At 42.0% G+C, this 12,977-nt stretch overlaps 1 protein-coding gene across 1 annotated transcript in view; it reads right to left on the reverse strand.

Moving 5' to 3' along the window:
* Window positions 1-10,852: 10,852 nt before the first annotated feature.
* The window catches only part of RPS15 (ribosomal protein S15), a 4,934-nt gene continuing 2,809 nt past the window's right edge, over window positions 10,853-12,977 (reverse strand). The window contains exon 4 of the mRNA XM_018564444.1: window positions 10,853-11,006. Within this exon, the coding sequence (XP_018419946.1) occupies window positions 10,893-11,006 (114 nt within the window). The 3' untranslated portion in view covers window positions 10,853-10,892. The remainder of the gene's footprint in view (window positions 11,007-12,977) is intronic.

Here is a 12,977-nt window from a genome sequence, read left to right on the forward strand (position 1 = left end):
ATGCAGGGATTGTAGTCCACATACATGATTTCTTTATTAAGCCCTGATGAAGGGGGGGTGTTTTGGACCCCCAAAATGCATTGGCTTCTCTACTTGAATGTCCCTTAACCCTAATGGAATAAAGTCCAGTGTCTGGACTATTTTAGTTGGTGTGGCCTTTCATTTCCTACATCTACTGTGTTTACTTGTCCAGCCACTGTGGATGTCCTTTGGATTGTGGAAGCTGCCTACCCGACACATATTCACATCACTTAACTACTGTTGGAAGAGGAAACAAATGAATAACCAAACAGGCTTTCTTTCCACACTTCCATATATCTGTACCAGCAATAAAAACATAACAGGGGTTCTAGTACCTCTCCACTCTAACAAAAAAGTTTTGGCTTCAGTTGTACTTTAAGCTGCATTGTAGGATGTCTATTGTCAACAAAAGCATGTTTTACATAGAGTGCATTTCTTAAAATGTGTGTAATTTGAAAACTTTTTGCTAGTAACGTACTGTGTGTTTGCTCACTACTTCATGGCAACAGCTGCCACAACAGGTGCTTTTAAGGCAAACAAGCAAATGAGAGACCAAAGTCCAAACTTGCTTCCCTTTTATGACACAATAAGCCAGACAAATCATTATTAGACATCTGTTTTGTCATTTAAACAATTTCCTACAGTACTTGTTTGCTGTGTTATGGTTCATTATTTAAGAATGTTGTATTAAAGTGTAAGTTTTCTTTTAGTTTTGGATAGAATACGGACAGATTAGAACCCCTGTTGGTGATGTCCATTATTGTCCACGTGCCCACAGTTTTACTAGAAAATTAGTAAATGAGGGAATAGCTACAACCAACAAGGACACAGACAGCAATGAAAAAAAGAAGACATGGGTTCCAGCCTTCCCCTACTCTGCCAAATACAAATTATAGATAGATAGATAGATAGATAGATAGATAGATAGATAGAATTTGATCTGATTAAACCACTATCCCCAGGACAGGGAGTTAGGGGAAATCTCTCAAACAGAGCCTTGGATTGCAGTAAAACCTGACAAGGCTTCTAATCCTTTTTCTACTCAATCCAAATTTAAAACGTTCTGGCTGACCTTAAAGTTAAAGGTACCCATAAAAATTAGATTTTCATCTAACACATAGAGTTTTAGAGTTGTGTTAGATGCGTCATCTAACACATAGAATTTAAACTGATTAATTATTGTTCCCTCAATAATTGACTTCTCCCCATCATTTGTCTATGACTAGCCTGAGTGTCAATCAGTTAATCAAATCTGCTTCTTTCCTTGTAAATAAAACAAATGTAAATAAAACAAATGTTATTAAAGTACATATAAAGGTCTGAAGAGGTCTCAAATCCAGTTATGCTTTATGCTTCATCACATATAGAAAAACTTCCTTTACCTTCCCTGACAGAGCCAAATGCTCCTTCATTTGTGCCTCACGTGTCCTGCCGCCCAGACACTGCAGCCTACAGTATGTGGATTTCAGCAACAGAGGCAGTGCTGCCGATACAGAAAGCATTGGGCAGGATGAGGTGTGACCGGGTGTTGGTTGACAAGCTTGTGAATCAGCAGGGACAATCCACCCTGCAAACCAGGCGCATTCTACATGAGATTGGCAAGATCTGCTTTGAATAAAGGAGCAGTGCAGTATTGTTGTCACCTCATTGTGGAAAGTCGCATTAGATACACTTTACTGGCAGGATCATCAGCTATTTGTGGGACTTTGCAGGGGGACTAAAAGAAAACGTGCAGATGCACCTATAATTAAGTCCTGCAGAACATATATTTCCAAATGGGAAGCCACAATACTTCTTTAAATGCAAACCTAAATGTTTATTTCTTACCTTACTGCAACTCAATTTGAAAGTGATCCAATCATTCAGTTTTAAGTTGTTCTTATGATGATATATATGCCAATATAAAGAAACCAGTTATTTCTTTGAAACCTATGAAAGAGATACTAAAATAAAAATGTTTTTAAGCTATTTCAAATGCTGAATCAATCCTTTACGATGTATGTTGCTCCTTGATGTTTAAAGGTCTTAGGTTCCTGCTGAATCTGCTGATCCCCTGAGCATTGGTCCCGATATCCTGTTTTAGGGTGGCTGCTTTCCCTTGCAGGGTCCTATAGAGCCACCTTTGTGTGTGCTAATAAGCTATGTGTGTCTCCAGAAACACAAAGCCATTACAGGGTAAGCCTCTTTCCTGCTCCCCACTCCTGTCTCTACCTTTCTCCATATTAGTAGATAGACCGCTGCTGGATAGTGTGCTGTCCTTTGTGATACTGGACAGAAAGGTCAGGGAAGCTGAGCACAGAGAGTTGGAGCAGTTCAGAACCATGATGTTGGTAAGTGTTTGGGCAAGAATGTAAAGAATGACATTGCTGGGCAATGTATATTTGTTTGATCTGGATTTCTTATTGAAAAAAAAAAAGTTATACTACTTTAAGGGTAATACAGTTTTGGATTTTAAAAATCCAGATAAATATAGATATATATCTATATATATATATATAGATATATATCTATATATATATATATACACACACACGCATATATTATATATACATACAATGAACTGGCACCAGACACAGAAGTGTATTTTGATTGTATACTAGGCGATGTGTTCAGCAAAGCTTTATCTGTTTACAGTACACAAGAAAAGCATGCCATTCAACATATTTCAAGCTGCCATAAACAAGGTTTGCTACCTAGGCAATACCTTGAAGGTCATTTCCTATTATGCTGCAGGTAACCTAATGAAACCAGGATCAATGCAGATACAAGGAGATCAGAAGGATACCTATCTGCAATGCACAATTTACATGAGTGCCTGGAATAATATACCACCCCAGTTATAACCAGCTGACACTTGGAAATGTTTCAAAGACACACTGCTAATGTATTTATTCACATAACAAGCCAGGAATCTCTTCACAGGGCTCCTTGGCTCAAAGCACAACAGTATACTCATTTACAATGTCACTAAATTCTGAAAACTATTGCAGTCAGCAGAAGGGTGTACCCAGGGCCCTGGGCTGTTTTCAAATCATTGGCCCCCTTTCCCACCAGTTTAATAGGACCATGTATAAAAAAAAGAAGAGAAATAAAGAATCTGAAACTGTACATATACCGTTAGTACATTGTAAAACACTTAAAAGTGGAACTGAATGTAAATGGATTTCCCCCACTTCACAAACTTTGGAAATGTGGAGACAAATGGTTAATGTGGTCATTAAATGTGAACAACTTGTGTATAGGTGGAGAGAGTATCCTAGGAAACTTTCAAAATGTTGGGAGAGTTGGTTGGTGACCCTGGGTCTTGCCCCTCCTCAGTTTATTTGACAATGGCTGTGGGGTAATTACTTCTTAGTTGCATGTTGGCAGCCTGGGTCAGTGCAGGGTGGGGTGTGTGGTCAGGGGACCCCTTCTATGTTAGGGTGGAGAGTTGGATTATTTCACCTTGGTCTTTTCTCATTTAGGTTGCTTATGCAATACATAAAATCAGTACTAGCAAAGTATGGAGCATAATATTGTGGTTCATTTTGTCTCTACTATGTCTATAATCATCATTGCTTCCCTATGATTATAACGAATGGGGAAATATTTTTCAGTCTTGGCTGCCATAAGATGACTTCTCTTGGTTTTTGGATCTATGTGACTCTAAGAAGGCAGTGTACTACTGTTGGGAGGCACATCCTAAAACATTTAATGTGAAAATGGCTTAATGTAGCTTATTTTGTAATAAAATGCCTAAACCTCAATCAATTGCCTTAAAACTTTGCACAGCCTAAGTATTCAGCTTCCCAAACCTATCCTGGAAGTTTCAAACAATACAAGACTATTTATGCAAACATATTCTGGTGAACAACAGGGAATGACGTGTCGAATGTTCGCCTCAGCTGAGGCGAATGGGCTCTTCCCTTCAGTTTGGTTGAATGTGCTGAGGCTGTTCGACCCAGCCGAAGGGAGGTGAATTGTGCCTGAAAGCAGCCGATGTACAGCTTAAGATTTTCTATGGTCAGATGGTAAAAAGTGCTACAGATTCCTCCATCTACGCCAAACTGTGTGGATGGAGGAATCTCCCACTGGGCCAAGCTTCAGTAAGTCGGCCCCGCTGGCTCTCAAAATACCTGAACAATGCCTGCATCCAATCAGATTGTTCAGGTGTTGTAACAGCCAGCTGGGCTAACTAGCAAGATACTGAAGCTTGGCCCAGTGGGAGATTCCTTCATCACAGGTCGGCTTAAATTATGGGGATGAGTGATTTTTACCCACCCCCTAATTCTCCTTAAAATATTTTAGGAAGCCCGTTTGGAGCAAGGTTGCGTTGAGGCTATTTTATATTTTCTTGTTTTGTTGTTTATTCTCTGCATTATGTAAGTCCCTCTTTCTGATTCAACGCAGAAGACAAACATTATTTCCGTTTGTTTTTATTTAAAGTAAAGAAAAAGTATCTTATTTAAAGGAGTGGAACTAAATGTTTGCGAACTAAAACTGTGAGCGGTCCGGCTGTTTATTGCAGAAGAGACATGCGATGTCCTGCCTGTCTGCAATCTTGTTTAGAATATACACTGAACCTACACAGACCCAAAAAACACCCAACAAAAAAAAATAAAAAAATGTACAAGCTATATTAAATCAAAATATAAAATAAATATATATTTTCATTATTTACAATTGCAATTCCTGCTTTGCAGTATAAATAGTTGGTTGCCCTGTTCACATTTTTCAATGCAAGAAACTGCATGGAAAATGATGACGTGCCTCTAGTAGTGATTAAAAACATGAAAATGATAGCATAGCAAGCATGTGAAAATGTGAGTCACATCAAACATTACTATAATGTCTGTAAATGTCCATGGATAATAAATTACATTTTGTAATAAACTTGATCAATCCTAACCCTTTTATGTCCTGGGGTAATCAAAACCTTTATGACCACACCAAATGATAAGCTTTTGGTTTCCTGCTAATAACTGCTTTGCATACCAAAATGATTTTCACAGTTTTTTTTAGCACACTTGGGGCCTTTAGTTGGTAGTTTGTTTTTAAAAAGTTACTGAATATATTTTTTTGTAATAAGTAGAGAAACAGACCAAATAGTTAGCTTGCCTAATGCAAAAAAGTACTCTCTATAAAATACTCTACAAAATATATTTTTTCAGGGAGTGAAGGGACCCTAAACATGTGAAGTTTTTATTACTGACTTCAGTATCATATGGTCAGCACACAGGTACATACAGTATATTTTAGATTTCTAGATATTCGGCATTTTCCAGTACAATGGTGGGAGTAAACCGGCCTGCAGAGTAGGATATTAAAGCAGAACTCCAGGCAAAATTGTATTAACCCTTGCAGGGGGCTGCCTCCACTGCAAGGGTTAACTGCTTGTTTTGGTCTAGAGAGAGACAAAGAAAAAAAGTTGTCACCAATCCTTTGAGCCGGCTTGCTCTTCGACCAGTCCTTCCAGCCTGGCTCTCCCACCAGTGCAGCGGTCTAAGGTCCCTGAGCCATCATGTTCTACACACCGTGTATAGAATATGAGGACGCAGAGGGACATTGCTGGAGCAGAGGAGGAAACAGGCTAGAGCAGGGGTAGCAAACCGCAGGCCCTCCAGCTGTGGTGGAACTATAAATCCCATGAGGCATTGCAAGATTCTCACAGCCACAGACATGACTCTCAAAGAGATGCATCATGGGATTTGTAGTTTCACCACAGCTGGAGGGCCAGAAGTTTGCTACCCCTGGGCTAGAGGGAGCGCTGTGAGTAAGTATAACTATTTTCGTCCTTAGACCAAAATGAGCAGTTAAACCTTGCAGTGCAGCAGAATCCCTACTGCAAGGGTTAATTTAACGTTTTGCCCAGAGTTCTTTAAAGAATAGTAGAGCCATCTTGAATGGGTCAAATATAATAAAAGAAGACTGTATAGTTAATAAACAACAGGCTCAAATCACTGGGATCAAAAATGTGTGTGCTTGCAAAACAGAAACAAAATCTACACTTCCATAAATCCACAAAGATGGTTGCCAAACACCAGGACGGCCAATGATATATCTGTCAGAGCCTTCTTGCGACAGCCTATGGCAATGTTCATTGAAACAGAGTTCAGGCAAGCAAAAGTCCTTTACACAATCCCCTAGACCAGTGGTGGCAAACCTTGGCACTCCAGCTCTGCCAAAACTACAAATCCCAACATGCATCTGCCTCTGGGAGTTATGTCTGTGGTTGTCAGAGCCATGCAATGCCTCATGGGACTTGTAGTTCCAAAACATCTGGAGTGCCAAGGTTCGCCACCACTGCCCTAGACATTAGCAAACGTTTAACCCCTGAAGTGGGGGTAGCCCCACTGCAAAGGGGTTTCTTTCCCTGGAGGTGGGTGTTAACATGATTTGTGAGTTGGGAACTATTCCAATGCAAACTATAAAGGAAGTTAAAAGTGGGAGTTAGAAATGCCTCCACATGGAGGCATCCATCCCTTTAGATTTCCTTCAAATTGAGGTACCACAATGTCTTCAAAAGGTTACCACCTCATTTGAAAACCTTCTTGCTTCCAACTGGCTATGGAACCCCAACACTTCACTGTATTGCCCTTATTCACACATTGCCACCTCGTGTGGCATTTGGCCCACATCCCACGGACCCATTGAAATAGGGACATGCACCAAATTCCTGACACAAACAAAAGCATAAAATATAAATTACACATGTTTACACCACCTGCACGGGCCAATATTTTACGATACATGGATTTCTTTATCTCAAATGATCAGAGTCTACATATTCTTACAGGGCTATTCACAAAAGGGTGAAGAGTTTGGAGAAGTGAACAATCTAGGACATAGCTGAATTGGAGAATTTTCCAAACCAGCCATTTATGCCCCATTCACACTGAGCGATTTATCGAGCGATTTTTGCAGCGATATCGCTCATATTTCCACGCGATATCGCTCTATGTAGCTTCTCCAATCCATTTCAATGGAGCTGTTCACATCTCGTCGCTCAATATTGTTTGTAGCTCGTCGCTGGTAGCTTGTCGCTCCTACATGACCCTTTTTTCAAGCGATTTCGAGCGATATTGCTCCTGATTGCATACAGCCCAATAGGAAAAAGTCGCGCGATGTCGCTCAAAATCACGCGATTTTCATGTTGCTTAGTGTGAATGGGGCCCAAGTCTTACCTTGTTCACCCTTTTGTTAAAGGAGAACTATGGGGGTCAGTGTTTTTCCCCATAGTTCTCCTTAGGGTAACGGGAGGACACAAACTAGCATTCTCCCGTTACCCTAAGCTCAGTAAGCTCATTTTCTCTCCTGGCTGTCTCTCTTCGCTCTCTTGGTTGTCTCTCCTCTTTCTCTTTCCTGTCTGTCTCTCCCTCCTGGCTCACCTTGCTGTATTTTGCAAACAGTGTAGTGCAACAGGCTGTGTAAACTAATATTCTTTGATGTAACACATAGCACTTCAACCACCAGAAAGGTGTCGGGGAGCTTGGCTCAGCAGACTCAGGCTAATAGGTAATCATGTGTGCACAGCTAAATAAATATACCAAAATGAAATAAAGGGGCCACCATTCACACCCTTCCTGATCTACCAGCACCAGCTTTGAGAGCTACTGGTAGATCACCATCTACCTAATGGGCACCCCTGCTCTAATGGTTTTACTACATACAAGCACTTGCATCCATAATGAAAAGAAGGTTCTATTAGATTGTGTCCACCAACTAATCTAATAGAACCTTCTTTTCATGCGATGCTCCTGAAACAAGGGAAATAAACTTACGCCCTTTCTTTTAAAAAAAAATCACTGCCGGGTTCAATAGAGGATCACTCGGTTAATAGATTTATTTGTGTTGACATTGTGTCACGTTATCCTGGGAAAGGCTTCCCAACTGCAATATACACCTGATGTTTATGTATTTATGATATGTTTTGAGAATTCACATGTTTGAAAGGAGCATTTGGATGTAACTCTTGATCACATTTATTTTTGTAGTCACATTCACTAAGGATAACAAAGAGTTATGGATGCAAGTGCTTGTATGTAGTTAAACCACTAGATGGATGTTCAAGTGGAATCAAGCATTTTAGCACATAATGTTTTTTTTACGGACCGCTACACGAGGTACGATGCTGACACTCACTTTTTATTTGTAGAGTTTGTTAGTTGGTTTACAAAACTGAGCACAACATAATTAGTACTATATTATACACGTGTTTAATAAAGGATCACGACACAATAGTTTTTTGCTTTTTTAATCCATTTATATAGCGTCATAGATCATTTGGAATTAAAGCTTAGTTGTTGATGCAACATTAATCCCTTGTGAGATTGCTACACAGGACCTAGCGCAACATAACAGCAACATTTCATTCACTACCACACATCATTGAAGCTGGTTCACTTTCACTGAGTGATTACTCCTAGCGCAGCGGCTTGTTTTTCATTAAAAAGGGAGAACTATGGGGTTAAGACTTTTCGCCATAGTTCTCCTTAGGGTAACGGGATGACACAAACTAGCGTCCTCCCGTCACCCTAGGCTCAGTATACCGCGAGCTGTAGCTCGCGGTATACTGAGACGCCGCAGGTGAAGCGGATCCTGACAATTGTGCCGGGATCCGCCCAGCTGCGTGACTGACAGCTGGCTCTGCCTATCTAGAAGCAGAGCCAGCTGTACCCGCCCCCTCCGCCTTCCGTCAGTCAGGGCTGGCAGACCGGAGCGGGGGGAATCCAGCCCCTCCTGTCACGGCAGAAAGCCGTGACAGGATTGAGAAGTGAGCTAACGCCCATATGTGTTCGCTCACCTCCCGATCTACTGAGCCGACCTGTGACAGTCTCATTGTCACAGGTCGGTACAACTATGAGGTGAGTGAAAAGCACTCACCTCATAGTTCTCCTTTAAGATGGTAGGGAGAGCCCTGCCCGAGGGCTTATGCCATCTGCAGTAATGAGTTACTGTAAGAGGTTGAAGTTTGTATGACACGTTGGTCTACAGTGACCTACCAGCCCCAACCCCCATGACTAAATGGTTTCCTCACCTAGGCCAGGCTGCCATCCTTGTCTTAATTGCTAAACATGTAAGCAACCTTCTGACTGGGGCTTAATTACTACAGCGTAGAAAATAAGCCAGTGGCAGAAGGTGAGTAGCAACTCATTATGACTTGTTGGCAGAAGGGCTCATCAGGACCCTACATGCTAGTAGGACATGGGGCATAGAAAATGGGGAAGGGGTGGAATAAGGGGTATGGGTCTAGCCCCAACCACCACCCTTACCCTTTTCATGGTAACCTAATCCGACTGGTTTAGAAAGCACTTTTGCTCATTGTATTTGTGTATAGTTTCCGGTGTTCCTTTTTCCCCAGGTTATATATCTGACTGTTTTCATACTGCCTAATTTTGCTGCTTTGTCAGTAACCACACTTACCATGCCAACATTGGATTGTAATGTTACCAGGTTAGTTGTTATGTATATTGTGCATGCGTTGGCCACCCTGTCATTTCCAGGCAGCTACAATCACCATGGTTATGTAGCTTTCCCTAATGGCCAGCCCCCCACATGAGACGGGTGGCATTTCATAGCTCTCTGTTCTTTCTGGCATGGTATACATGCCAAGAGACGCAAGTAGATTAGCAAGTATTAATATAGAAGATTACCTTTCAATGGCTGAATATATTTTGAAGAGAACTTTGCCACAACACATTTATTGCTTTGAGACTAAATAGAAAACTTCATGACTTCCAGTCTTAGGTTTGTGTACAGATAAAACCTTCCTCCCCTCAGGAATTATTCCAAAAGCTGTTTAATGCATTTTACTTTATGACCATGGCATATACATGCAAATACAGGAGACTGGGCCATGGAACTAACCACATAACAGAATGTATAACAGCTTTTTTCCTTTTCATGTTTGCCATTGTGCCAATAGACTACCTGTAATATAAAAACTCTTTACTGTAATGAACATTCTTACTCAGACATAACAGATAATTCTAAATTGTTGAGACAAGAAAACTGGAGCCTGAATCTATAGAAAATGGTGACCATATGACCCAAACTGACAACTGTATGGAACTATTGTGCGTTCAATTTAAAGCAACCCTGTTATACACTAGTTTGCAAATCAAGGCAAACAAACAAAAGGGAGATCTGCACTCCCAAAGGGTCAGATTTTCCTGTGGGTATCACATGAAGATTTAAAAGGAGAACTATGAGATGAGTGCTTTTGACTCACCTCATAGTTCTAGCCGACCTGTGACAATGAGACTGTCACAGGTCGGCTCAGTAGATCGGGAGGTGAGCGAACACATACCGGCGTTCGCTCACCTCTCGATCCTGTCACGGCTCTCTGCCGTGACAGGGGGAGGGGCTGGATTCCCCTCTCCGATCTGCCAGCGCTGACTGGTGGAACAGACGGGGGAGGGGGCGGGTACAGCTGGCTCTGCTTCTAGAAAGATTTTCTCTGATTTTCTGAAAAAAAAGCCCCTTTTCTTTTCTCCCTTTGGGCATTTGCACAACCCACTGTGGAAATACCTCCTTTCTCTGCTTCTAGATAGGCAGAGCCAGCTGTCACTCGCGCAGCTGGGCGGATCGCGTCGTCTAAGTCGGGATCCGCTCCGGCGTCTCAGTATACGGCGCGCTGTAGCTCGCCGTATACTGAGCTTAGGGTAACGGGAGGATGCTAGTTTGTGTCCTCCCGTTACCCTAAGAACTATGGGGAAAAACACTGACCCCCATAGTTCTCCTTTAAGGATCAGAGAAGCATTGCGAGCAGTAAATAAAAGTATTTAGTCTTTTTACAGTTAGGATTTGATTCGAAAACTTTTAGGAAAACATCAGAACAGGACAAGACAAGGCAGAGATGGAAAAAACCTTTTATTTACAGCTTTAAAAGGTTACTTCAGAGGAATGAAACGAGAGGAGTGAGTGGCACCAATACCAGGTCTGCCGTGTTTCACAGGCTTGTATGTGATGGAGAATTCACCCAAGTAATGACCAATCATCTCAGGCTGCAAAAAGAAAAAAAAAATGTTAAACGTGTTGAGGGAAATTGCCATCTCTACATTGATCACTTTTAATATCACAAATGCACTGGACAAATTGAGTACATTAACCAACGACTGTTTCATAATGTCACACTAAAAAGAACCCTCAACTGAGTCAGTGGCACTAAAACACACCTAAGCAAATGGTCCTCCTGGGCCACACTGTCCAAATACACAGCCATATGCAGTTCTGAGGATAGATAGATATACAGATATATAAATATATAACCTCTAGCAAGAAAATGCAACAGGTTTGACCAGGAATCATTTGACCCAATTTCCTACGTACAGGTACAAAGTCAAAAAGGATGCCCATTGACACTTGGCTCCATTTAACATTATTTTATGTTCCCCTGGCTGAAATGTTTTGGAAAAAATAGGACTGAAAATCATGGCAAACAACCTGTATTGTGAGTTAAGCTATTTCCTCTGCAGCAAAGATGGAAGCAAACCCCAGACGAATGCAGGCTGCAAGGTTTCAAACAAACATTTGGGAAAGGCTGCATGGTTTAAATCAGCCTCTAGGGAGAAGAGCACTTAACGTGAACCTGTCTTTACCATGTCTAAGCCCTCGTTCACACCTGAACGTTTTGTAGCGCGTTCTACTCTCGACGAACGCTCTACAAAACGCTCAAACATCTAAATCCCATTGTATTCAATGGGTCTGGTTCAGACCTTGGCGTATTTCAGCCCGTCCCTAACGCACTACAAAACGGCCCACGCCTGAAAAGGTACATGTACTACTTTGGGCCGTTTCCATTGGGATACAGCCAAGTAGCCCTCGGAAATGAGCGTTTGTCGCACGATTTTACCGCGAAGCGCGGTAAAAAAACGCGCGACAGACGCGCATATGCAATACGCCTAGGTGTGAACCAGGGCTAAGGTATTAGCGTTTTAAACTGATCCTCATAATTCCTAGGTACATGGAGCCTCAACTTCTGCCCAAGAAATTATCAAGCGCCAAAACTTAAACTCTGAAGCTCCGGCATATAAAGGGTATGCAACAGGGGGCAGAGCTTAATCTCTACTTGGGGCCTTACGATGGGCTGCCTCACTAACCAATAAAACTGTGCAGGAGGCAGGAAAGGGTAGACAAAACCTGAGCTGGTGTATCAAAGCTGTGTCAAAAAAGGCCTGACATTTAGGAGACAATATTCGAGAAGAACACTTAACTATGTGGTAACCTTTTTATCCTATAGTTCTTAGGGTCACGGGAGGACATAAACTAACCCCCTACCGTGACCTAAAAGCTCAGGATATAGCAGGCTAGTCACAGCTGGCTCTGCCTATCTGGAGGCAGAGCCAGCTATGTCCGCCCCCTCCCCGTCCATCCCTCCACTCAGCGCTGGAGGATCGGAACGGGGAGGGTGGAATCCCGGTGGGGAGCTGTAACTGACAGTCACCGTTCTCTGCAGGGAGATGATCAAAAAGCGGAGCGAGCGACTATCACTTCCCGCTCACTTCCTGATCTATACGTCAGCTCTAACTATGAGGGCGAGTGTAAATCACTCGCCTCATAGTTCTCCTTTAAATACAAATCCAACAGTAGCCTCATAAAAACCAGGATGAGGTTAAAGTCCAACTACCTACTGCAGTGCGGACCTGTTCTGGTGACACCACCCTCCATACCTCGTATGGTCATCTCAGACACAGTAACATGGGAATATCTCCCCAAGTTACAGAGGAAAAAAAAATGAGGTTATATTGCTTCTGTGAACGACAAATTTTCACAGAACTACTAATTCTAACCCAATGTGAGCTGAAAACACAGCAAAAACAATGCTGCATGTCTACCTTACATCAAACTACAAGGTAAGGTAGATAGAGAGGAAGACATGTTTGAACACCAGCCTGTGTTACAACCATGGCTTCCTCCATAGATACGGTGGAGTGAGCGACCACAGCTATCCTAGGACAGAAATTGTGTCCTAGCAT

The sequence above is a fragment of the Nanorana parkeri genome, unplaced genomic scaffold (genome assembly GCF_000935625.1).
Source record: "Nanorana parkeri isolate BGI_ZX_2015 unplaced genomic scaffold, ASM93562v1 scaffold751, whole genome shotgun sequence".
NCBI lineage: Eukaryota > Metazoa > Chordata > Amphibia > Anura > Dicroglossidae > Nanorana > Nanorana parkeri.